The following is a 27,039-nucleotide window of genomic DNA, read 5'->3' as shown; positions in this document are numbered from 1 at the left end:
TGAAATAATAAATGGAATGTGGATTTCTATCGTTATTTTAAGGAGGGTGCACGTTGTAAGCTTTTTATAGTTTTTCTTTTTCTCAACTAATAATCTTTCATTAAAACCAACTGTGAAAATGAGACCAAAAAAAAAAAAAAAAAACTAAAAATAGATAGATGGATCCTTTCCACAATGAAATACCAGCTGACATTGTGGGAGACTTTGATCTCGGGTATGCTTCCAAACATATTGTTTGAATCTGTCCATTGCGCAATGAAATGCTTTTTATAGTTTGAGGTTGCATTGTACTAGTTTTGGTAGTTTAAGCTCCATAACTAATAATCATTGGTTTTTTGCATGGCTGATTAAAAGCTCCAAATACTAAAACCACATGAAACGTGCCAAAAAAACAACACTCCTTACATGTGGATAACCCTGCACCAAAAAAAAAAAAAAAACAAACAAAGTATTCTTGGCAAAAAACAAAAAAAAAAAAAAAAAATTAAGTGGCCGTATTATAGCAAATAGAAACATTTGTTTTGTTGAAAAATATAGAATTATTTACCAAATTATGCACGCAATGTTCTTCCCCACCCCCTTCGGCATTGCATTGCCCTCAGATTCAAATTAATGGCAAAAAATGAAATGTCATATACCACCCTTTCCGCTTCTTGTTTGTTGTAGCCTTTTCTCCATCGACTTCATGCTCTTGAGCTTTTGTGGTCGCTGAAGTTCTCTTAGCAGGAGAGGTCTTTATAGAAGTCCTGCCCGCCTCGTCCGAGCTTGTAGCAGCCACTTTAGGCTTCAGTTTGGTCTTCTCCTCCATCATTACAAATACATCCTTAATCTTCCCTTAATTGGGAGAATGTGAGAACCCAGTGCACCAAATGGAAATTGTGTGGAGGAACAACCTCGGCCTAATAGAATATTCTCAAGTTTTTCACCCAGAACTAACGAGTTCTTCAAGGGAACCAAAAAAGAGGAAAAAGAAACTTCCAAAATTGGTCTAATTTATGGGAAACTGGACATTCCAACAACAGCTAATTGTTTGAAAAATATTGTCTTCATTTCCTTTCTTTAAATGAATTCATTTAAATCTTAAATGGTAGCTTTCATTGTTAGTATCAAGCATCCGATTTTTCTGCATCATTTACTAATTTTGCCGCCTGAGACCAGTGGCGGTGGCGCACTCTCATGCACTGTGGTATTCGCAGCATTGCTATCTTCTATTATGGTCTTTCAAATTGAAGTTGAGCCAAGTCTCTTGTAATTAGCCATTTGACCAGAACAATAATAGTAATCGGAGAATTAAACTTTGGATTGCTAAAAACAAAGTTTCTTGTAAGTACATGACTTCTTGCATTAAGGAATATGCATAATGCTATTATTAACATAAGCACAATAGGTCCAAAAGTAGTGGGTGGATTTCCCTGACAAATACCCCATTCATTTATGATCTCTAACCCTTCAGCCTAGCAACTACCATGACATTCATTGCTGGTACTAGCCATAAATATTTTTAGAATAAGAGTGAAGAAAATAAAGAAATAAACCAAAATTTCGTACTGGAAATATCTATTTACCAATACAGAACTTACCAAATATGTTGGACAAAACCTCTTCAGAGATGTCTTCTCCACTTATCTGCCCAAGGGCCAATGCAGCATCTCTTAAATCGATTGTCCAAAAGTCAAGAGGCAGTTCCTCCTCTATTGACGCTTTCAACCTTGAAAGAGCTTCCTTGGTCCAAACAAGCTGCTCGCATTGCCTCTGATAAATTCCCCAGAACATCACGTAAACAATCAGAATAAACCAAATACCATGAATTTAATCAAACTTAACAGGCTCACCAACTCTACCTTTGACCACAACCCACAGATCCACATATCAACTAAAGTTGGCAATTGAAAGTTGGCGGGTGGGGCTTAGGTATCTAACCTGGTTGACAGTCCACTTGCGTCCACCTGCAGGAATTCTGTTGAGGCCCACGATTTCTAATATTGCTCTCTCCAAATCATGTATTCCTTCGCCAGTAACAGCACATGTAAAAACATGCTTACAGAAAGAATCCCCATCTTTATAAACCCATTTGGTTCGGGCAGACGGATCACAGTCTATTTTGTTAACTACAAGAATCACTGGGGAGGAAGATCCAATTGATTTCTGCAGCTCAAAAAGAAATCAATAACACTCTGATAAAGATTCTTAATAAGATATGATGATAGAAACTGGATGGCAACACAAGTTCAAACTATAAACCATGATGGACAGGCGATTGACTCGACATGTAAAATTAAGAGAAGAGAGATGAGCTGTTCGTGAAACCTTGTTAGATTGAATCCTATCAAGAAGTTTGCTGTCTTCTGAAGTCCAACCATTGCAAGCACTTACTGTCATGATGATAACATCAGCACCCATGGCAACTGCTTCAGATCTCTCCACACCTGATTAAGATGGAAATCTACTTACAAATTAATAAAAGTAGATCTAAATTAACAAGAAAAACCAAAGATGCATATGTGAAGAGGGCAAATTAAAACATGCACTAGCGTGCACAACTTATTTTGAACTTATCTGACTAGCCTATGGTTCCTATACCCAATTTCTTTTCTTTTTTTTTTTAAACCAAAATAGCATTCAGGATTAAATTATTGATTCTTTGGTAAAAAATAAAAAGACGACTTTCATCATATCTCTGAATCCCCATCAATAGGAAGCAATTCATTGCATTCGAATGAAAAAATTTTCGATGAGTTTGAATGATAAATGAGATGAGCATGTTTCTTTCAACAATATAGTTCTCTTAAGTTTAACACTACTATAAGAATAAGTTTAACACTAATATAAGAATAAACATTCAATAGATCTTAAATATACAATTGACCCATTATAAACCCACATTCAAAGACAATGAAGATCTTCACTTCCCATAGGTTGTCTAGAGCCCCATTATCAGTTGAAAAACATTTTTTTTATCGGTAAACAAAATTTTATTGATCATAACAACAAGCAAAACCCAGGTATACGGGACATATACAAGAGCATCACCTGTGCCTGCTAGTTTAGGTGTGGTTTGGATAGTGAGTTGAGATAAAAGTTGAATAAAATATTGTTAGAATATTATTTTTTAATATTATTATTATTTTGGTATTTGAAAATTTTGAATTGTTTATTATATTTTGTGTGAGAATTTGGAAAAGTCGTAATGATGAGATGAGATGAAACACTTCTTGTATCCAAACGAGGCCTAGTGATACATCATTGGAATTGGTAACAACTCAAACTTGTCATCTAGAGTTGCACAAGGCTGGAAATCTTACCAATCTTTTCCACAATGTCATCAGTTTCCCTAATGCCTGCCGTATCAAGAAGGGTTACAGGAATACCATGAACTGTGACACCTGCTTCAACCACGTCCCGAGTGGTTCCAGCAATTTCTGTAACTATTGCTCTCTCACTCTGCACGCTAAAATCAAAACATTCTACTCAAAAAGTTCCCTCTTTTGTGATTATGTAAAGATAAAACAAAGGAACTCATTGAAGACACATTAATTTAAGCAGAATCTTCATAAACAATCACATGTATCTTTTTTCTTTTTCTTTTTTGATAAGTAAATGTATCTTTTTTCTTTTTGGCCTGCTTTTCAGAAAGTAAATCTTGTTTCTATTCTCAATGGACTGATGAGTCGAAACCACCCCCAAATTAATTTGTTGGGATGATAAGGAACTGTCTGTAATGTTGCTGGGCATTAGCCACATTACATGCATTCCAAAGGAATGGCAACACTACATCATTATATCTGTATGCTCCTGTATAGGCTAATGCCCAGAAAATCTTTGATGCCATTACACAGGGCATCTCAAGTAAGGCAGCCAACATAACTGCACTAGAGGATCTGAAAAGAAAAATAAGAAAAGAAGGCAGATATAGCTATCATAAAATGACTCTCTAGATACAAATGCAGAAAAACACCCTTAAAACATTGATATAGCAAATATAAGTTAACATATACTGATGCTAAATACAAATGGTAGTAACATACTTTGCTCCATGCATTAAGAAGGCTTGATTTCCCAACATTTGGTCGTCCAACAATTGCTATCTGCGAGAATTTGCATCAGATTTCTATCAAAAGCATGCAAGAAATGCAAATCAACCGACGCATTCACAGACAATATTACACAGATAGAAGAAGAAAGGGAACGGAAAAAAGGGAAAAAAACAAGAAACCCATCCACCTTGCTGGAAATGAGATTTATGCCTATCAAGAAAAATCCACATAATGTAGGAAACTACTCTTCTTCTTTTAAATAGGTAAAAAAGAAAATAGCCCAGGGCCACTGTAATGTCGTTCATAATTTCGCTAATAAAAAATCATAAGCAAGAATACAGATGAACAGACATCCTAGAATCACAAGAAAATAGAACCGTCACAAGGTTTCTTGCATGTGTGCATGTGTGTGTTTGCCAATTGCTTCCAGAGATTGAGAAATCATTCATGCAAAAATCCTTGCTCTCATTTTCAACAAGTGAAGCGAGACGAAAGGATCTATGTACAACCCCGACTTCTTTTTATATAAATGTGTGTGTGTGTGTGTGAATCCAGACCCTACCTGTAATCCAGATTGCAGAAGTTTGTCATAATTGGCTGTCTCCAACGCATTCTCAACATCCCGAGACATGGCATGTATTTTAGCCATAATTAGGTTCAGATCTAGTTGTGGCATCTCATCATCAAAATCCAAGCGAGCTTCAATTTCAGTAAGCAACTCAATGCACTGTGTTCTTAGTGATTTCACCAGAGAAGAGAAGCCTCCCTGTCAAAGGAAAAGTGGCCTTTCAATACTGCTTATCATGCAGTCCTAGCACTCGTACTAAAAATACCACAGATAATTAGATAAAAACATTTCCTTGTAACTTAGAACAAAACCATATAAACACTTTCAGAAATAAGGGAACAACAACAAATAATGAATCCCGAAAAGGCAACATACCTGAATTCCTGCCAGTGCTGCATCTGCAGCAGCCACTGATTTAGCTGAAATCAGATTTCCCACATTTTCTGCTTGAGAAAGGTCTAATCGGCCATTTAGAAAGGCACGAAGAGTGAACTCCCCTGATAAATGAAAACAACAAAATAATTCAACATGTAACTTTCTCTCCCTCCTACTAGACTTCAAATATTTACATGCATGAGAATAAAGCATGCATGTACATCTATCTACGTGACGTGCAAGAGTGTGCATGCTGGGTGCACATGCAAAAATTCAGGCAGAAAGAGGACTATGCAGACATTAGGCTATGTCTGGAACTACAGAAACCTAAGTTTACAGATTTTGAAACATTGATATATGTTCTTCAAATATTTTTAGCTTTCTTATTGGCTCTGTTTTACAGGACTCTGTCAGTGCCTTCTCCCTGACCTCAAGCAAAAGAAAAAAGCCAAAATGAATGGTGGGTTGGGGGTGCGAAATTTGAGTATTTTTAAAAAGGCACTACAGGAAAGTGGTTGTGGAGATATCAAATGGAAGGGAACCCGTTGTGGAGAGAGGTTATTGATTGGAAGTATGGAAGTGAGTTTTTTTTTTTTTTTTTTGGGGGGGGGGGGGGGGGGGGGGGGGGGGGGGGGGGGGGGGGGGGGGGGGGGATGGTGCTCTAAGGAGGGTAGGGGGCCGCATGGTGTTAGCCTATGGAAATTCATTAGAAAGGGGTGGAACATTTTTTAAAAACATCTCAAGTTCGAGGTGGGTCAGGGAGCAAGAACCTGTTTTTGGTTCGATGCATGGTGTGGCGAGAGATACACTGTTTTTCCAGTTGTCTACAGTTTGGCTGGAAACCAGCAGGCAGCAGTTTCAGAGGTGCTGTCTCGTGTAAATGGGACTGTACTTTGGAATGTTACTCTCACTAGAAATGCTCAGGATTGGGAACTTGATGAGCTTGAAGGTTTTTTCAGCTACTTGTATTCAGTGAAGTTGGGAGGTAATGGGAGTGATCGCGTGCTGTGGAAACATACAGGGAGCAAGAAGTTTACTGTTAAATCGTTTTACAAGGTTTTGACAGTTCAACAGCCTAACTCTTTTCCATGGAAGAGCATATGGAGGGTTTTTGTGCTGTCTAAAGTCGCTTTTTTTACATGGATAGCTGCGCTTGGGAAGATTTTGACGGCGGCGTATAGTTGTTTTGGAGTGGTGCTTCATGTGTAAGAGGAATGGGGATTGATTGATCATTTACTTTTACATTGCAAAGTGACTAGGGAGTTATGGGCTTGTATTCTTAGTAGAGCTGGGCTGTTTTGGGTTATGCCTAAGAGTGTGGTGGATCTACTAGCATGCTGGAATAGGCATCTTAATAGCTCTCAATTGGCAGCAGTATGGTGGATGATACATTTGTGCTTAATGTGGTGTTTATGGATGGAAAGGAATGATAGGTGTTTCAACAATAAGAAGCGTGCAGTGGGAGAAATCTGGAATTTATTTGTATTCTCTCTTTTACAGTAGTTTTTTGCTATTGTACTAAAGGCCAGGAATGTTCATGAGTTTTTGTCTACTTTTCAGCTTTCTAGAATGTAATTAGGGGTCTCATTTTGTATACTTCCTGTATACATTGGCATTGCCTAGTTTCATTCGATTCAATAAAATTTCTTACTTATAAAAAAAAATCAAAAGAAACCTTCATTCTGAAAATTGACTGGGTTTCCCCTTTTTTCTCTTTTATTTTGGTCTCCGTATCTCAAAGTATTGACTCAAAGAATGTATATCCCAGTGCACTCGGGCTGCGTCCCTAGCCCTCTCAGTACTACAAAGTAATTCAGTTCTATAAATAAATAAAAAATTGGAATGAAAAAACTGACCTGGTTCTGCAAGCCTTGCTCCAGCTTCTAGACAAGCTCTCAACACACGATTAAGACACACTTCGCTTCCATGACATTGAAGTTCAATCACATCTTCACGAGTGTAAGATCTTGGGGCCAACATCGGTACTACTAAAACCTAATTTTTTAAAAAAAATAAACAAAAAAAAGAGTCAACCATACATATTTTGCCCATTTTGTAACCTATACAATATGAATTCGAGACTTCCACTTCCATAAATCAAGCAAAGCTTCCCACATAGCGGAAGGTTAAATCACTCCAATTTCCAGTTCAAATGAGTTTTTTAAAAAAATGCCAGGATACGACAAATAAACTAGAATTATACACACACACCTCGTCGACCACATTCCCATGAGGGTCCGAAACGACGCCATACTCGACGACATGGCTGTCGGGCCGCCAAGCGGGCGAGCCACGGCGCAGGCTCTTCCTTTTGTTTCTTCTCGCCGGACGGAACACGCGCCCGACTATATCAACCGCGTAGGGGCCGGACAACCGTACGATCCCTACGGCAGCAGGCGGACCACCCAACGAAGTCACAATGGCCGCAATCGTTGCGCTCGTATTCTCATCCCGGTCATTACCGCTTGTGCCCACCAAGCGCTCGTCTTTGTTGAGAACAAAGGTGAGTGAATCTTTGTTCGGGCGTTTAGAGGTGGCATGGGGTTTTACAAGGGTTCTGGGGGAGAGAGTGGAGAAGAGAGAGAGGGACTTGGGAGTGGTGGGGTGCGAGAGCGGGAGGAAAGCAGCTAAGGGTGGTGGTGGCGGTCTCAAATAGAAGAAGTGGCTGAGGATGCGAAAGCTGAAGCGGAGTGATGGTAGAAGAGCCATGTGGGGTTCTATCGCCCGCCGGACTGTGTCACCACCAACGCCAATAACGCATACCCAAGCTGAAACGACGAAGAGGTTAACGTTATTATTATCCTCATCGTAAATGAAAGAGGATTCTACGACACACTTTAAAATAAAAAAAACTTTTAAATATTTTTATAAAATAAAATTATAAGAACTTCATCATTTTATCAACATTTTATTCAAAATAGAATTATAAAAATATTTGTATCTTTATCATTCCTAAAATTGGATTATTATTATTAAAAATCGGATGTCATGGCCGATACAATGTTAAATATTATTTATTGAAGTTCTTATTATATCACGTCAAGTGTAACTTCTTGCATTATCTGCTTGCAAGAAGTGATTTTGGGGCTAAATTGTGTACTTGGTTAGTATATTGCATTTCTACAACTTACTTTTCTATCTTGGTAAATGGTTCGCCACTAGGTTTTTTTTACTCCTCCCGTGGTTTGCAATAGGGGATCCGCTCTCTCCATTACTTTTCATTATCGTCATAGAAGTTTTTAGCAAGATGATTTCAGGCCTTGTGGAATGTGGCTTTCTCTATGTATTCTCAATAGAGAATTATGATTATGACTCTATTGATATTTCTCATTTTTTTTTTTTTTGCCGATGATACTCTCAGTTTTTGTGGAGCAAATAATGGGCAAATTCAATCTTTGATAGCCCTCCTCCTTTGTTTCGAAGCTATCTCCAGTTTGAAAGTGAATCTTTCAAAGTTTGAATTGTTGCCAATAGGGATTGTCTTGAATGCAGTGAATCTAGCTCGACTCTTAGGATGTAAGATTTATTCTCTACCAATGAAGTGTATCTTGGTCTATCGTTTGGTGGCTTCCTTCAAATTAGAGGGGATTTAGAATGTCGTGATTGAAAATGTGGAACGTAGATTGGTTTCGTAGAAGAGGTTATACTTATCTAAAGGGGTTACTTTAATTAAAAGTACCCTTTCTAATCTAGCAACATATTTCTTGTCCTTATTCCCGCTCCCTACGAAGGTAGACAATCGTATTGAGAAGCTATAATGAGATTTCTTATGGAGTGGGTTGAGGGATGAGTTCAAATTCTATCTGGTAAACTAGTCAATTGTTTGCACACCAATGTTTGCGGGTGGATTGGGGATCTGTAATTTGATAAAGTTAAATCAAGCTCTTTAGGGTAAATGGTTGTGGTAGTACCGACAAGAAATGGGGGCTCTATGGAATTTAGTAATAGTTTTGAGGTTTGGAGAATCCAAAGGAGGATGGTACTCAAATAAGATCCGCAACCATATGAAGTAGGTTTGTGGAAAAACATTAGAAAAGGATGGGAGACTTCCTAAGACATATACATATTGAGGTAGATGATGGTTTTCGGGTCAAGTTTTGGCATGACAAATGGTATGGTCAATAAAGCTTCAAATAAACATTTCTTGACATTTTTGAGCTTGTACGAAGGATGCTTCATTAACTAATCTCTTGGATTTCTCTCATGGTTCCCCTCAATGAAATGTAGAATTCATCAGGGTGGCACAAGATTGGGAGTTGGGAGTTAATTCTGATTTTTTTTTTTTGCCTTGCTCTATTCCATCAAGATAAGTTCAGTTGGAGCCTCTCTAAGAAAGGTAAATTCATAGTTAGATCGTTTTACTATGTTCTAACGAATCGGGGCATGACCTCTTTTTCCATGGAGGAATATATGGAAGACAAAAGCAGCTTTCTTCATTTGGACAGATTGTCTAGACAAGATTTATTATAGACAATATGAGGAAACTTTGTTTAATGGTGTTGAACTGGTGTTACATGTATAAAAAGGATTGAAAATCTGTGGGTTACTTGCTTCTACAGTGTGAGGTGGCCAGGACCTTGTGGGATATTTTTTTGCGGGAATAGGACTATCATGGGTCATACCTCGTAGGCTGGTGGGTTTTCTACGGACTTCAAGACAATCTACAAGTGGCAGCAATATGAAAGATGACCTCTATATGTATGTGTTGACACATTTGGTAGGAGAGAAATGATAGGAGTCTCGAGGCTCGCGAGAGGACACTACAAGAGCTTAAAGTTTCTTCTTTAAAACTTTGTTTGTATGGAAGGGGGTCATTGATTTCAAATGACTTAATGTCCATAATTTTCTACTTTTGGACATTCAATTGTACACCCTAGCGTTCTCTTGTATACATCTTGTGTATTTGGACTATATATGCCTGCTTTTTCTATGAATAAAATTTCTTGATTACCTATATATATATATATATATATATATATATATTATTTAAAGCTATTATACGAATAGGTCTATAATTTTGTATCTCTTCAAAACTAAATCATCTAAATGTTATATAGATCTAGACACTTGAAGTGAATTTTATGCCTTTGATGATGCTTGAAAAATCACTTATGATAATTATAAATAATAGCTTAAAGCCTACTTGAAAAATGTTATAGTACTTCTTTATCTTATTTTAGATCTAATTACAAACAGAATTTTTAAAACTGTTTATCCATTTAGCTATGTAGCATTATTTATTGAAAAATTTCACATACGACACTATCATCCCATTATGACAGGTTAAAATTGTCGTTAAGTTTTGAATTAATTTTTAAAAAGTTAAGAGATAGATAGTCCAAGCGTGATGAAAAGTGCAACATTTAAAAAATAGAATAAAAATAGAATATGAGTGTAGTATATAATAATATTACTCTTAAATGAGTTATTTTTTTTAATTAAAATACAAGTTTTTCTTGAAAAATAGTATTGTATAATTTTTATTTATGAAACGACCACTTATCTCAAAAGGTTAAACTTATAGAAAGAGTTAGATTAATTAATTATTTGTATTATATATAGTTGGGGATTAAAACTTAGATGTTCGCCCTTCCTTTTGTTGTAGTAAAGATACCTATTGAACTACAGCTTAGTCGATAAAAAGTAAAGAGCTTAAACAGTATATTTGTGGAATGATGAAGTTGAAAAATTCATCTTAAAGATGAAACTTCACAACGGAGATAATAAATTCATTGACTTTGTTGCCGAAAGCCCCTCTGCATGGGATGATATAAAGTCATTCTATCGAATTAGAATTAAGAATAATATCGGGTGCTACATCTCATCAACATAAAATGTGATCACTTTTTGTGTTTCGAATTTGCTAATGGCAAACTTTTTTCCACAATTTGCATGAATGTAGCCTCCTCCTATATATGCGACTACATTCAGGGAACAAGAAGGAGAATGAATCCTCGTGATCCCTTGGCTGCTACATCATCCTCAACCGAACTAGCTTCTTTTGGTGAACATAATTATTCTCAGATATTCTCAGACTATTTTATTATTATTCACGACCTATTCGCTACTATTCTCATATCATCTGAGATATTCTTAGTATCCAAATGGAGCCCAATGGTTTGTTTAGGAAGTGAGATGGCCTCGTTTCATTTCATCTCATCTCATATTAAAAATTTTCATAATTTCATTTCCAAACATCACTTAAATACAAATATTTTTTCAATTTCAAATATTCAACTTATTCATCTAATTATTACCTAATCATTACAACTTTCCTAAATTGACACTGCTACTTCCATTGAGGCTTTCTCTCGAGACTTTCCACCCACAGTGCATTTTGCACTTTGTTGTTTTTTAAGCATTTTTTTAAGTTCCTTTAAATATTTAAAAAAAGAAAAAGAAAAAAATCACAAACTCATTAAAAAATACTTCTTTAATCATTAAGTAAAACAAAAAACAAAAAAATACAAATCGGTAGAAAGTCTCGATAGACATTTTCGGTGGCTTTATCATTTTCCTTCCTAAAATGCCAAACAAAACACAATAAATAATACTAATTTGAAAATTTGAAAATAAAAATTATATTAAAAAATTATATTCTAACAATATTTTAACTTTATAATATTTTTATTCAACTTTTTCTTCCTCATTTCTCAAAGTCCAATAAATTATCTTAACTCAAACTATTTCACTGCTATTCATAAACCATATCACTAATATTAACACAATTCTTCTATTTTGGTGTTTATTGTGAGTCAATCATGTCAATAAAAAAAGTTTAAAACATAAGTATTTTACTACTAATTGATATGCAGTTTTCTTATCAGTGGTGTGTTTGGTATGTCAATCAATGCTGACGGCAATACCATGCAAAAATTTCCGATTCACATGAAGAGTCTTTGGCACAAACATTAGATAAAATAGATGTATGACCCAAAACCCTATATGTAAAAATCTCTCTTGTTTGTTGGTAGGCAGATTATTCAGAAAGGTAAAAAAATGAGAGTGGCCTATAACAAGATGCAAAGGCCATATCATTATTATTTAGGACCTCAGATACTCCACCACAAACTTTTTCTAATAATCCTCCCACCATAAGCTAATCAACTGATCCTTATATGCTGCTGCACTTTCCATTTCAACGCTGCCTTCTTGAGTTCTTTTCTTCCTCCCTTTATATTTCAACAATTCATAGTTATGCATCTCATTGACCTCATAAGCCAACTTCATGCATTCCATTTGCAGCTATCTAGTAGCTTCTTCCAACAATTTCAGACACCATCCCAGGCTTCAAGCTGTTGAACAAGAATATATACAGGCACTTCTGCAGCTAAGGCAACATGACTAATGCAATGGCATCAACAATTTCTTACATTGTAGTAGATTCTATGGCTCGGTATCTTTATGATCCTTTGTCCTTGTTCTGACTTCAATCTTTAACTAAGAACTTTATATTTGCTATGCACAAACTAAACTGGCCAACAGATCAGGAGGAGCCGGGGGTTAGACGACAACCACAAGGTTATGATCTGCCTAAATTCTAGTCTTTTTTCATTCTTCCAAGTCATGGATGTTGCCATTATTGTGGATCTCGGTACGGCTGCACCCTGCAGGAGAGAGACATTCTTAAAAAATATGCATGATAAGTGTCTTGGTTGGGTTAGGTGTCTTCCCACTCATTTTTTTAATGTTTAAATTAGTACACCATACATTAGCGTGCTCAGACTTGACCCTTTGCAACGTAGGCAGATTTCTAACAAAATTTAGGCCTGATCTCACTATTTTTTAAAAGGAGTGCGCGGCATTACTTGATGAACAGCTTCTGAACTTAAACATGAACTCCCAATGAAATTGCCATCTCTTAATAGTTGGCTTCTGAAGCTATTTTCACAGCTACAATTAACCCATTGTTTCCCGAAGTTAGAATAATACATGATGCACGCAACACAAGTCTAGATCATAGATTTCTATGTTCTTTGTTTTTTGAGATGCCTATTCTATATATATTCGGATATCATAATTTCAGTAAAGTCTGAATGGATTGGCTTTTTTTTTTTTTTTTTTCCTAATGATTGTGCAAATGATCCAAAGAACAAAAAAGAAAAGTCCTCTAATTGCAGCCAGCTTCTTAATTATATCACCTGAAAAGTAAAGCTAGTTACTTGATCATCTTGTATTGTGACATGTGTCAATAGCTGATTTAGCTTTTTATTTTAGTGATTAATTTATAAAATTATTTAAAATCTATTGCATCAATCAGCATAAATGATGATGCATGCTCTCTTCTCATAAGTGTGCAATAAGAACATGGATCACCAATTCGCTCTGAAAAAAACAATATCGACCAATATGTCCAGCTTGAGTCAATCATGAAGTATTTCTAAAGAAGACAGGCCAACAAGAAAATATGAAACAGGCTTTAGACCTTTGCTTTATCTCGTAAGAATGATCAAAACACATTCATCAACTGGAAGAAAACAAAATTCCTTCTAAATTAGTTACATTTATATGGACCTTTCTGTAAATTAAACAACCTCATCGCTTTTTGAGTGCACAAATTGTGCACCTTTTTCTTTGCTTTTCTTTTCTTTTTTTCACTGGATTAGGATCTCAGAGTCCACTTAACCACTTTTATGATGGCCTAGTCACCACCCACCACGACTCAACCAGACCTGTTTTCCAAAGCTTTCAACTCCAACACCTAGGTATGCTCCTGCTTCTCATCATCTTATGCTGTCATTCCTTCTTTATCAAGCTTCTTCAACCAACTTTGGAGAACAGGAGGAGACAGCGTCTGCAACTGTGAGGAAGATTTTGTCCTCGCCAATCACGTTTGTAAAGTTGGAAGCGTGGAGCTTGTCAATCACCACTGGCCCAGGATTCGCCAGAATGAGCTGCAAAACATCATGGAAAATTCAGGTAAGACAATTTATTAGTACAAAATAATACAGTGTGAATTGTTTCGAAGGAAGTATTTGATGCTGGCACATTCAAAAGTTTTTTCAAGTGGATTATATTGCAGAAAGGGTGGTTTTAGCATGGAAGTTTATCAACCTGAACGTCTCTCTTCTGGAGACTCCTATATAGTTCTTCCAAGGCATGAATGCCACTGGTGTCAATGTCTGTAACAGCTGCAATAAACAAAAAAACAACACGAAAAATATGTTCAGATGCCAACAAGTGCCTGTGTGTGTGTTGGCACATTAAGTTTAGAGACTTGGTAAAATAATTGCTTACGTGACATCTCAACTATCAAAATTTGGATTCTTGGTTGGTAGTCCGCTTTCTTTTGTTCTTCCTCATTTGTCAACCACCTTAATATCCTGCAGTGAAGTTGAAGAGAGAGAAAAAAAACTTAAGCATGGTGGAAGCAACTCGAAGTCTAACATAGCATATTCCAAAACTTCAAAGTTGCCCCTAATTTTAAGTTCTTTTTATTTGGAGGCATCATATGTTACATACCATTAGGATTAAGTACTTGGGTACAAAAAGTCCAATATGCCTTAAGAAACAGATCAATCAGAAAACTTCAATTTTCGCTCTTTCAACTTCGTCATTCTAGCTATTCAAACCCTACATTCCTCATACTTTTTTGCTATCACTTAACCTTCCCTCTGCTTGATTCTCTAGTATATAATTCCCTTCATTCCTACAGAACTTAGAAGCTTTTTTGAGCCCTATGAGTCTCCAGATTATGCAATGGAATTTTAGTAATTCTTGGAACTGCCTAGATACAGATGGAGTCCTAAAATGGGTTGCATTGAATTTCAAATTTAATGGATCCCAAATGGCATGAATTTAGCACAAGAGAAGAAAGACCATATTTACCTCTCCTTAACATAATTGGAGTTGGAAAAGTAAATTGCTGAATCAATTCTCACAATCAGAACACCTGGAACTTTAGTTGCATCTGGATATTGTTGGATATTTCTGTACACAGCAGTCCTAGGAATCTTCCCAAGAATTGCAGTCCTTGGCCTGGTAACTTGTAATAGGATTTTAGCGAAGGATATTGAGACCTGTGACAGCACTCAGTGAAGAGGAATTAGATAATATAAGATAACTCGTATTAATTTGGAACTAAGGAATTAAAGAGGTGGATATCTTAATTCTTACCGCAATTAAGAGGCCTATCTCAACAGAGGAAAAAATTACTCCAAAGAAGGCTCCCAAACAAGCAACAAAATCAAATTTATCAATCTTCCATATCAGGACTGCTGCTTGGAAGTCAATTAGGTTGATCACAGCTGATATGATGATGGCAGAGAGAATGGCATTTGGTGTGTACTTGAAAAGAGGTGTGATGAATTCCAAGGTTAGGATTACGACGCAGGACATCACAATGTTGGAGACTGCAGTTTGGCAGCCAGCCATGTAATTCACAGCTGACCGTGAGAACGAACCTGCAGTTAATAAACCATTTTCATGGAAACCGGTCAAAGGTGCGGAAACCATTTTCATGTTACTCAGTCACATGTATTTCTTACACATTGGTCATTTAGGTTTTCCATTCTTCAGGGAACATGATATATAACCATCTGGTTGTTAAAATTAAATTTTGTTTGACAGAGTTTTAGTATGTATTATACTCGTGCTTTTATCGTTCTGATTAGAAGGATTGCTGCACTTTAGCATGTGCTACTAAAACAAAGGATTATGGGATGTAACTCTTGTCACAGATGAATACTAGTTCCCCTCATTTAACGAGCATCATATTTGGAAGTAGGCAGGTTCAGTTGTGCTTTCTTCTTACCTGTCGCAACATAGCAGGAAGTCATTGAACCAACAATATTCATTGCTCCTAGTGCCACCATTTCTTTGTTTCCATCAAGTTGATAGTCTTTCATGGAAGCAAATGTTCTTCCAATTGCTATGGCTTCCTGATAGAATTGCCCCAAGATGAGTTATACAAGCAAATTGGCTAGATACAATAACCGAGGATCCAATCCTCTTGATAAGAGATGGGTTATGTGATGGCTCACCGTCAATGCTATCATACCAGCCACCATCCCAATCCTAAAACCTTTGCCAAGATATTCACCATGGAAATATATCTCATTAACCGACGAGGGATTAATTCCTTTCTCTATATGTTTCACCTTTACACAACAATTAAACTATCAGTGTCATTGCTGCTGCAAATAGTACTATTGCAATCCCACCATGCTTAGGATTGTTTTCACAAACTATTTTTTCATAAAAGCACCAAGAGAAGAAGAATGACCAAAGAACTTACAATTTCAACACCATTCTTTTCTGCATGGGTTATATACACAAAAAAGGTGGACAGAACAACAGATATCAATGGGGCAATTGCAGGTAACCAGAAGAGCTTCTTGTTCCTTTTTCCCTGATCCCCAGAATATGTCAATCAGAAAATAATTTACAGCCTTCAACATTTTAGGTAAATAGTGTGAGTGATTAGGAGCTCTTACCATGAATTTAGCAAACAGCAGAAAACTTAAAAAGGTTGCTCCAATAAGTATAGTCTGCCAGTTCCACTGCAAAGTGCTTGATATAAGATTAACTTGACTTTGATGTTTATTTTCACTAGAAGATTCTTAATGTCATTGTGGATCCTTTTCAGAAGAAAAGGATGAGAAAGGCAAAACAAAGTGATGGAGATAGAGAAAAAAGAGGTCTTACTCCATGATTGACTGAGCCCCATACTGAGTGCATTACAGAGATAATATCAGTTTTCTTTGTGAACTTTTTTATTCCAAGAAAACCTTTAAGCTGTTGGAGTGCAATAGTGATGGCAGCTCCACCCATAAAACCGACAATGGCAGCATGGGATAGGAAGTCAATCAAGAAACCCAACCTGATAATAAAACCCAAACCAACATAATATATTCACAGTTGGCAGAATGCTAGAAGCCTTCAAGGGCCTTAAAAAATAATATGAGTGATGCAAGACCAATAGTAATAGACATTTAAGACAAAATTTATTTTTCTAACTTGTGAAGATATGGGATTTAATTACCTGAAGAACCCTAGGGTGGCTTGAGTGATTCCAGCAAAAAATGTAGCTGTGAATGCAAGCCGCCGATACTCTGTAGGATTTGTAGTGGGGTCGATCTCATTTTGAAGTAGGGTTCCCAGCAAGAGAGAGACCACGGCCACAGGTCCTATGGCTATGTCTCTTGAACTACCCATGAAGGCATAAATCAATGGTGGAACAAAGCTGGAATCTGTATTGATTTAGAACAATACAAAACAGAGAAGCTTTATAATAAGTCCAAGGAAAACAGTAACAGGAAATGCAATGTGTACAAACGTAGTATGGAAACTTACACAATCCATATTGTGGAGCCAAATTTGCAAGCTTTGCGTATCCAATGTCCTATTTTGGTAGTCAATAAACTATTAGAGCTGCGTAAATGGGGCAAATAGTATATATTTTCTGTTTCTTTTTCTTTCCTCCAAGTTATATTTATATATCTGCCGGGCAGAAAATTTACCTGAGGAATGCAGAGACTTGCAATAGTGAGTCCTGCAATAAGATCCCCTCTGAATTTGGTTAGGTTGTACCTTCTACCCCACTCAAATATGGGGAAAATGGCCTGGATGCCTAAAATGAATTTGCGAGACCCAGATTGATCCTTAAAGGGACGTAAAGGATCATCTGAAAAGAGTGTTTCTTTCACAGTAGCTTTGAATTCCTTGAAGAGATTTTGCTTGGGGGGAACTCCCACCTTGTGAATGTTCAGTGATGGATGGCGTGAGGATGATAGACTTCTGGTATCCATCTCTTTTTTTTCAAGTTTCTCATCAGTTGAATGACCCATTAGAGGCAAACAAAATTAGCTCACCTGTAGCATAAGAAAAGCATAAGAAAATCATGACTAGGAACATCAGGATGCTAGCCTAAAAAGCTTAAAGTGCTGAGCCAAACTACAAGTAACGTAGTTTCTTCTACATGCAAAATATATTTATAACACCATCAAGCTTCAAAGCCTTAAAGTAAAATAATGGTCTTAAAAATCATATGATGAGTTCACATAATTGCATATAGCTCATGGAATCCACAACTACTATAACAAAAGAAATCACAAGTAAGAAGGAATAGTTTACGATATTTAACCTCAACGAAGTAAATAGATGCAAGCAGAAGACTCGGACAGTATATGTTCGAATGCTTAGAAGAGCCTTCTTGATGTGGAAGGTCGTTGGTGTGCTCTTGGTTATATAAGTTCTTAGGATTTCTGGTCAAACTTTTCAACTTAAAAAGAGAGAATAATAAAAAAACAATTCGTCATGAATCTGGATCCCTTACATGTCATATACAAGATAAGCAGCAATGTGAAACGCAATTGCTAATCGCAGGCAGCCGACACATGGAATGTTTTAGTACCCTTGTGATTGATGTAAGCCAGTAATCAAGTCTTCCATAATTGTAGTGCTTACCGATTAAACTATGCTGATTGGGAAGGTATTGACTTTCAAACACACATGGCAGCAGCAAAAAAATTAGAAGCACGTCCACCTTTATATCTCACAGTTCCCCCCTTTCTATTTTCTTTTTCCTATCTCAAAAAATTTCTTTTTTCCTTTCTCAGGGATCGGAGGGGTTGATTCTTCAACTGAAAGATCCCCCTTCAAGTGGTGCTCTGCTTAACAATTTGGAAGTTAATAAAGGGTATGCAAAACGCAATTCCAGTCTATCACAGCCAGCGATTGAAAGGTGTAGTTGTAGTCTCATTGGCCCCCATTTTGACGTAAACCACTGTCAGAATCTTAGGCAGCCCATAGGCTAATTTTCTTCACATAAAAATCTTCCAAGAACTTGTATTGTTATACCGATAAGGATAATAGGAGGTAGTTTATAAGATTTTATATTGGTTAAGAATGAGAAGTTCTTTTTCTTTACAAGGTATCGGAGCTTATACTAATTAGAAATGAGCATTTGTAGTGCTCTAATGAAAAGTTCAAATTATATGGTCTATATTTTAAAAGGACTAATCAATGATATAATTGAAGTTTTATTGAAATTTTATAGAGAATAAAAACTTCTTATTCTAAGCAATAACACTATCTACTCTTATTCTTATCATATGGGGTATTACATGTATGACCCGAAACCAAAACACACAAACAACAACATCAAACCACAAAACTAAATTGTATCGAATTTCTTGACATAAGAGGTCAAGTTGCCAATGTAAACAACAATGCCTTGCTCTAGACGATAAACCCAATAAATCTTGCTACAGTAGATATTGGAATTAATATTAGTTTTGATGGACACTGACAAAAAACACAGCATCCAACCATTTTAGCTTTAGTTCAGTGTCATACAAAAAATGTTATTCCCAAAACTTTCAGAGTTCAAGAATCAATCATGTCCCTTTGGAATACCTTAGAAGCCAAATTGACCAAGCCCATCAAACTGATCGTAGTAATCAACTTGATTAATACAAATATTCATACTACCCTAATATCGAATCCTATATGATCTAGTTCCACCTACATTGCACAAGGAAGATAGTTTTTACACGTTCAGGGGGAAGAATCCAACCAATATACAGAACACGGTAAAAAATCATAAACAATCCATGAAATGAAACAAAACCCAGGGATTATTTTTTTCTTCTTTAGTGGGGTTGGGTCCTTCTCCAATTGCATGTTTCTTCTGGAGAATAAAGGCTAAAATGGAGTCTACCCTCACCTTCCTTAATATGCTTCCCAAGCAAATTAGCCGTTGATAGTGGATGATCATTCGATTGCACCTAGACAAAAGAGGTCCCTCTTCCACTTCCACCTCATATATATCCTAAGTTTCTGTAGGCAAGAAAAAGAAAAAAGAGCAACAAAAACTAATAAAAAATTCAGAAAGAAAGGCAAAAAGAACTTATTATAGTTTAGTTTTATATCGAACGCAAAAGTTATACTCTTGCAGACAAGTAATTACCACCTTCGCTTTTTGTTCGATCTCCACACTAGATGGTCCTCATGTTTCTGAAAAAAGTTTGATTTTTTTTTTTTTCTCTGAAAAGTTCGATTATGATATCAAAGAAAAGAAAATCACCGAAGAAGAAGGAGAACATCAAAACAAATTAAAAGAAGGCGTATTATATACGTCCAGGTGCAATGAATCCGAAATTGCTTCCGAATTCATAGAACTTCACCTGCCACTCTATCAATAATATTATAAACTACAACCTCGTACTGTAATATTACCAATAATTGATGTAAAAATAAAAAAAATACTACCAATAATAGAACTTTATTTAATCATTTTCAATTTAATACAAACTTTACTATAAGAATTTTATAAATTAAATTTAATAACGATAAATTTAATACATGAAATTGCTTTCCAATTTCGTACACGATTTTGATAGATGACAAAAGTAGCTAAAATATCTGGTCTAAGAGCACTGGCATTGGATTGGAAATTCTAAGGCTCAAAAGTGGTCTACGTTGAAGTAATTAAAATTCCAAGACTCAACTTTTGAGTTACAATATATTCATTCATTTTTTTAAATTTGATCAGTTACTATTTATCTTTCAAATAATATTTTACTCTAAAAATATTTTCAATAACTACTATTAGATAATTAGGTTGAGAAAAAAATAGTTAGAAAATAATAATTTTAAGTAAAAATTAAATTATGAATTAATATGTGGAGTGTATTTACAAAATATAAAAAAATTAAAAAATTATTATTAAAATATTTAATATTATATTACTATTTTGACTTTTAGATGAATAGTCTAATATAAATTAACATTTTTAATAATTTTGATTTTAACCAAAACTTCAAATTTTAGTCAAATTTTAGAGTTGACAATCGCTAAATCATTGCTAATGCTTGTATAGGAAAGGTATGTTCTAAGGATCGATGTTTTGTGCCTAAAAAAATCAAAGTGATTTATTTCGGCATTAAAGATTGAAAAATAAAACAAAATTCTAAAATTTTCAGCTAGAACTAGCAAAAGCTTTGAAAAAGTAGATTAATTATATTTTTCGTGGGATGAAATGATTATTAGCACTATAAATATTATTCGAGTCGTAGTAAGTTGAATTTTCATGGACGCGCAGAGCACAAGATAATAAAAGTCTTTGGACAGTTGCGAAGTCAACAACAACTTTGTCGCAAACCGTTAGTCGTGGGTTTGAGCGCAACCGTTGAGCTCCACGTGTTGTGTGTCTTTGGCGTGCACGAGTATAAATAAATAAATTATTACAATCTTAGAAAAGTAGTCTTTTTGCTTAGTTCTTCTTTTTCTAGTATGGACCCCACGTACTGATCACGTGAGGAAAGGATCGAATCAGGACGTGTTTGAGGCCAAGTTCGAGAGGCTGTGAGAGTGAGATTACTTTTCTATAGCAATCACCACCGTTCGTTGTTTTCGACTTCAGAAAAGGTTGATATAAAGTCGTTTGATGAGATATAAATGCCAGTGATAGGGGTAACGGTTGTGGATTCAAAGAAAGAGAGAGAACTTTAAACAACACGAGAAATGTGAGGGCTCGGGAGTGGAGAGACACCTCCGATGTCAATTTGTTTGAAAAAAAATTTCATCTCATCTTATTTTAAAATATTATTTAAATATAAATACTTTCAAATTAATTATTATAATTTTTTCAAAATTTTAAACATAAAATAAAAAACAATTCAATTTTTTTTAACAAAAATAATATTTTAACTATATTTCTAACAAAAATAATATTAAAAAATAATATTTTAACAATATTATAATATTTTTTATTTAACTTTTTCTCTCTCATTTCTCAAAATCTCATAAAACATTAACTCAATTTATCTTATTATTATTCACAAATTATTTTACTACTATTCACAAAATTTTTATATCATCTCACTCTCCAAGGTTGTCCAAGGATGCATGGAAACATTTTTCATCACATCTCATTTCATCTCATCTTATCTCATTTTTTTTTCCAAACATCATTCAAATACAAGCACTTTCAAACTAATTATTACAACTTTTCAAATAAAAAATAAAAAATAAAAAATAATTCAACTTTTTTAAATCTCAAAACAAAAATTATATTAAAAAATTATATTCTAACAATATTTTAACTTTATAATATTTTTTATTCAAATTTTTATCTCTCCTTTCCCAAAACTCAATAAATATTTATCTCAAACTATCTAACTACTATTCACAAACCATCTTACTACTATTCATAAAATTATCATCTCATCTCATTCCCCAAGCATCCCTTTATGTCTTGTTTGGATAGTGAGAGTGTTTCATCTCATCTCATCTCGTCATTACAACTTTTCTAAATTTCTGCACAAAAAATAATAAATAATTCAATTTTTTCAAATTTCAAAACAATAATAAAATTAAAAACTAATATTCTATTCAACTTTCATATAAAATCATCTCATCTAATCTCACTATCCAAACCGCACCTAAGTCAATTCTTTTATCCTTAGAGAGAATCTTGGTATGTAAGACTACGTGAGAAACAATTTCTGGCCAGGGGTTGAGCTTTTATACTTCTTATCGAAGTAGGGCCCATATCTTGTGACAATGGCGTCCGTCTCCTATACAGGGTTCCATGTCGTCACGTTTAATACGGTGTGGCTCTCTTGGGTCACGTCCCCTATGGCAGGTGCGTGAGTGCGGCTACTACCTTGTCGTTCTGCCAAGAATAGTGCCTCTCGTTGAGTTCCCATGTCTGTGCTCCGTATCTATACATTTAATGTGGTGTGGCATCCTTGCAGACCATCCGAACAAGGTTGTGTCAGAGTAGGCGTTATCCTTTCTCTCATGCTGATCCTTCTTCCGTCGTGGGGGCCCTCTTCTTCTCTTATTGCTTGGTGGGCTGGCCACATCCTGTTCGTTGGGCCTGGTCCAGGTCTAGTCTAGTGGGAACCAAAAATATCAATTCTAGTTACCCCATGAATTCCTACCGTACGTGTGTAACGGAAATTTTCTCTTCTCCATTTTCTTCTTTCTTTTTTTTTTTTTCCTTCTCTCTCTCTTCTTTTTTTTAACCCCGTGATCCTTTAGTAGTTCATAACGCTCAATGGATCGATTGCTTGTTGTACATACCGGTTCACTTCTCCACTTCTAGGACTACTTATGGCGGCTCGATCCCACACTCCCTCGTGCAGCGGAAGTCATGAGATCTGCTCCCATCGTTTCCACTTCAGTGACACTTTTCACTTTCCAACTTGGGGCAGTTCAATCGGCGCAGCCTTCTTAAACACACGCCCCATCTTCCTTTTTCTTCATTCCTTCAATCACCTCTCATCTCTGCTACTGTCACCAACAACTTCTAGCCACTTATTCCTCCAACCTTCTTCATCCTCCGATAATCCCAAACCTCATCTTCCTGTCTTCGATGGCGCCTAAGAACAACTCTCGTTTCTTATCTCGGGGCTTGCATTCGTCCTATCCTTAAGGGCCTACCAGGGTCCCAGGGGGTCTAGATCCTCTTAAGGTTTAGGGGTAGTTCCCAGATTTTTTAGGGTACCACTAGTCCTCAATTGCTTTTCTGCAGATCTGAGGTTGGTGAGGACCTCTTTTGGGGTGCCCGACTCCATCAACTTAGAGATCTCAGGGGCTTGCCAGGGGCATTCGACTTGGAGAGTTTTGCCGCGAAGGTGGCATTGTACCCTTCCATGTTTTCTAATGGACTACGGCTTCCTTTCTGCCACCTCGTTCGAGACGTTTTGGACTTCCTCAGGTTGGCTTTGTCGCAGCTTTATACCGAGACATGGAGGATATTGATGTCGTGTTGCGTTGTTTGGAGCATGGTCTTGGAGATAATGGCTGAAGATTACCCTGACCTGACAGCCAGAGAGTTTCTTTTTACACACAGGGTGTAGTGGCACGACGACAACCTATGCAGTTTCCGTTCTCAAGAGGGATATAGGGTTGCCTACCTAGAACTCCATTTTTCCTATGTCAAGAACTGGTTAAAATGCTTCTTCTTCGTGTCGGGTCAAAGTTGGGAATTTACCGTGGGAGAGCAAGATCACTTGGCGACAATCTATGCCTAGGTGGAGACATACCAGGAAGAAATTTGGACTGACGCCCTATTGATTGGAGCCAACATCGACTGACTTCTAGTGTCCTCGGATCGATCTCGTTTTGGGGGTTGTCGTATCTCGAGGGAGCCATCTGCTTTCCAAGACTAGAAAAGGCCTCTTAGTCCTCCGGTGGAAGGGAAAGGGAAGAAGCCTCTCGTGGACCGTCGGGGTCCAGCACCAGCAGCTTCGAATTCGCGGGAGTTCCTCCCCCGGGCCGGTCTTCACAAGCCCCGTCTTCGTTGGGGGTCGTGGAAATGACTCGAGGTCAACGACCTATCCCAAATTGTTAGGGGTGTAACCAGTTTGATTCAGTTCGGTTTTGGGTGTACTTAGAACCAAACCTGTATACATCGGTTTTGAGAATTGAAGAATCGAAATCGGACCGATTCACCCTCAAAATCGATATTTTTGGTTTTACCAGTTCCAGTCTAGTTTAGTCCTATTTTATCGATTTTCCAGATGAACTAGTAAGGTCAGGCACTTAATAAGTCAAGCTTGGAACAACTAAATTAAAAAAAACAATTGTCTAAATATAAAAATGATATGCAACAAAAAATAAGAATTATAGTAAAATTATTATAGTATACGTACATTATTTTTAAGAATCATATTATCATACATGTTAGTGATAATATGATGGTTACTTAAAATTAAAATTAATGGATTTTATATTATTAAATTATTATACATGAATTTTAAGATTTTATGTTATATTAATTAGAAATTTAGCATATAATATATATAATATAAATAAATCATATAAAAATTATTTATATATAATAATATATACATATATGAACCGGTCCGGTCCAGTGTAAAAAAACCAAAATCGGAACTGGACTGGTTTGGAACTAGTTTTGAAATAATGAAACTGGTATTAGACCAAATCGGTTTTGCACCGGATCGAATACACCGGTCCGATCAGTTTAGGGCCAGTTTACTGATTTTTATTTCCAGCTCTACAGACCACTCAGATGCCCTATTGTCTGACAAACCCCCATTTCAACCCAACCGGTGCCACCATCTTCTACCCCGCTGGGCAATCAGGAGCCAGCTGGGGTCTCTAGGCGTGAAGAGTAAGAGCTCGAGATGACCTTCTTCTTGACCTTCCTCGTCCCTACTCCTAGGGGTCTTGTGTTCCCATCTTGACGTTTGACAATGTCCCAAAAATGCCTACCTCCTCAAATGATGACGTTGAGGCACATGTAGTTGCTCCCAAGGCAACAATTGATACTAAGGTGCTGAGGTCCCCAGGTGACATCGAGGGTGTCTATTCTACACACTTTGACCACTCCATGGGGTTGTCCCCGAGCCATCCCTTGGCCATTGACCTCGGTGAGGAGAGAGTTTCCATACCTTCCTCTCTCTTTAGTATATCACCTAAGCCTAAGGTTGTTTCGTCAGCTGCCTTAAAGGAGCTTGCTGCGATGACCCCTCTTTTAGGTGATATAGGCGCACCAGGAGAGTAATAAGCTGGAGGTGTCGTTGCGGCCACCTAGGTCGAGCAAGTGGTGAATCCATGTGCCTTGACGACGCCCAAACAGGAGCCAACGAGTGATGGGGGTTCCAATGGGGTTTCTGGGCAACAGCAGGCCAAGCAAGAGATGGCGACTGTAGTTTACGAGCAGGTGCCTGTAGTTTCCAGGGGTGATGAAGGGATGTCCAAATTGGAGCCAGTGGTTGATGCAGACATCTCGGGGACATCCGAGCAAGTGCCTGTAGTTTACGAGTGCTCATTGGCAAGCCCGAGCAAGAGATGACGGCTGGTGGGGGTGCCGAAGGGATGCCCAAGTCGGTGCTGGTAGTTGGGGTCGTGGGCAGCTTTGAGATCCAACCCGAGTTGGCACCTAATGGTGGTGAAGGCACTTATTCTTGAGCTGGAGGGGGCAGTGCTTCGAGAACTGGGCTAGGTTTTGACAGAGCTTGGGCCAAAGCCTAGTTGGGAAGCTGACAAACTCAAGGATTTCTTTTCCTTAGTAAGACTTACTTTTTCCTTTCTGCTTTCATTTTACTTCATCAGGAGTCCGGGCATTGCTGTCCCTTACCATTCTGGCCCGTATGGAGGTTCACAAGGCGAATAGAGAGAGGGACAATGTTGTGGAGGCCTTCATCCATGTGTATTCCAACAATTAGCTCAAGAAGAAAAAAATTTCCAAGCTCTGCTAGGAGAAGGCATTCCTTCGAGATGACTTGGCTAAGTCTCAGGAAAAGGTTGGGCACTACCACCTGGAGGCCAAGCTTCTGGAGAAGAAGCGAGACACTATTTGAGACCGATTGGCTCGTCAGGAGGTAGAGTTGGAGGAGCTTAGGAAATTGTGCAATGACCTCAAGGATTAGAAGGACAAGCTAGTTAACCAGCATAACTCAGACGTGAGATTGCATAATTGGTTGCAAAAGACATACCAGGACCTCACCAATTCCTGGAAGCAGAAGGCAAAGCTCCTCAAATATCGGGATAAGCAAATCAAGACTTTGGAGTCTGAATTGACTTCCGCTAGGGGCAAGTTGCAGTAGGAGCTGACCTCTCGAGACTTGAAAGTCAAAGCCCTAAGGTCCGAGTTAATGGACTCTAAAGGGGCCCTACCCCATCTTTCTGCATAGATGTTGTCGGCGAAAATGGTTCGTAACCAAGCTTGAGGTTACGACTACAAAGAAGGCCTGGACAGGTTGAGGGATCACATGTTGGAGAACCATTGGACTGACCTGGGGACTTTTGACCTGATCTCCCTCCAACCTAACCATTAGGCACTCCAATTTGCCAACTCCTTGGACAAGGATCTGATGCCCGGTGCTTTCCCAGACATAGCTCCAGGCCCTTATATATTCAAGCGAAATATTTCTTTAGGTACTCTGCGTTTTAAGGATGCGATAATTTATTTCCTAAGGCGTCTTTAAGGTGATAAGACCTCAGCTTCTTGTTGGCGACGATGACAAAAGGTCCCTCTCATCGCGGCTCTAGCTTCCTTTCCTCTCACTTGGTCGTTCTTGTTTCTCATATAACCAAATCACCCACTTTGAAGGACATAGGCTTGACTCTTCTGTTGAA

At 37.2% G+C, this 27,039-nt stretch overlaps 2 protein-coding genes across 6 annotated transcripts; both read right to left on the bottom strand.

Moving 5' to 3' along the window:
• Positions 1-1,339: 1,339 nt before the first annotated feature.
• LOC121256732 (tRNA modification GTPase MnmE) lies at positions 1,340-7,776 on the bottom strand. The gene is made up of 9 exons (XM_041157615.1): positions 7,189-7,776; positions 6,834-6,972; positions 4,978-5,099; positions 4,597-4,800; positions 4,026-4,085; positions 3,303-3,441; positions 2,308-2,426; positions 1,921-2,145; positions 1,340-1,752 (listed from the first exon to the last, which is right to left on the bottom strand). The coding sequence occupies exons 1-9, from the start codon at positions 7,684-7,686 to the stop codon at positions 1,558-1,560; spliced, it is 1,701 nt and encodes a 566-aa protein (XP_041013549.1). The 5' UTR covers positions 7,687-7,776; the 3' UTR covers positions 1,340-1,557.
• A 5,669-nt stretch (positions 7,777-13,445) lies between these two features.
• Positions 13,446-20,105, bottom strand: LOC121256729 (sulfate transporter 1.3). Of its 5 annotated transcripts, none has more exons than XM_041157607.1 (16): positions 19,892-20,105; positions 19,640-19,758; positions 18,254-18,738; positions 17,439-17,789; positions 17,272-17,320; positions 16,961-17,168; positions 16,624-16,798; positions 16,413-16,478; positions 16,214-16,327; positions 15,960-16,076; positions 15,731-15,857; positions 15,094-15,380; positions 14,806-14,996; positions 14,215-14,300; positions 14,032-14,108; positions 13,446-13,871 (listed from the first exon to the last, which is right to left on the bottom strand). In XM_041157607.1, the coding sequence occupies exons 4-16, from the start codon at positions 17,763-17,765 to the stop codon at positions 13,728-13,730; spliced, it is 1,968 nt and encodes a 655-aa protein (XP_041013541.1). In that variant the 5' UTR covers positions 17,766-17,789; positions 18,254-18,738; positions 19,640-19,758; positions 19,892-20,105; the 3' UTR covers positions 13,446-13,727. The 5 variants fall into 5 exon arrangements, with proteins under 5 accessions (XP_041013541.1, XP_041013540.1, XP_041013538.1 ...); XM_041157606.1 differs by having other exon boundaries at positions 17,439-17,788; positions 18,332-18,738; XM_041157604.1 differs by lacking the exon at positions 18,254-18,738 and adding an exon at positions 18,062-18,199 and having other exon boundaries at positions 19,646-19,758.
• Between the last annotated feature and the right edge of the window lie 6,934 nt (positions 20,106-27,039).

The sequence above is a fragment of the Juglans microcarpa x Juglans regia genome, chromosome 3D (genome assembly GCF_004785595.1).
Source record: "Juglans microcarpa x Juglans regia isolate MS1-56 chromosome 3D, Jm3101_v1.0, whole genome shotgun sequence".
NCBI lineage: Eukaryota > Viridiplantae > Streptophyta > Magnoliopsida > Fagales > Juglandaceae > Juglans > Juglans microcarpa x Juglans regia.
Note: the sequence above shows the minus strand (reverse complement) of the source record. Positions and strands in the feature narration are given on the sequence as shown.

What these genes read in the sequence shown, in the direction of transcription:
- LOC121256729 (XM_041157607.1), bottom strand. Translation starts at nt 17,765, where the DNA reads ATGGGTCATTCAACTGATGAGAAACTTGAAAAAAAAGAGATGGATACC. An exon ending in AAAAGAATGGTGTTGAAATT is followed by an intron (nt 16,077 to 16,213) that starts GTAAGTTCTTTG and finishes TGTTGTGTAAAG; the next exon opens with GTGAAACATATAGAGAAAGG. An exon ending in CTGGTATGATAGCATTGACG is followed by an intron (nt 15,858 to 15,959) that starts GTGAGCCATCAC and finishes CAATTCTATCAG; the next exon opens with GAAGCCATAGCAATTGGAAG.
- LOC121256732 (XM_041157615.1), bottom strand. Translation starts at nt 7,686, where the DNA reads ATGGCTCTTCTACCATCACTCCGCTTCAGCTTTCGCATCCTCAGCCAC. An exon ending in ATAGGATTCAATCTAACAAG is followed by an intron (nt 2,146 to 2,307) that starts GTTTCACGAACA and finishes TTTGAGCTGCAG; the next exon opens with AAATCAATTGGATCTTCCTC. An exon ending in GCAAGTGGACTGTCAACCAG is followed by an intron (nt 1,753 to 1,920) that starts GTTAGATACCTA and finishes GGAATTTATCAG; the next exon opens with AGGCAATGCGAGCAGCTTGT.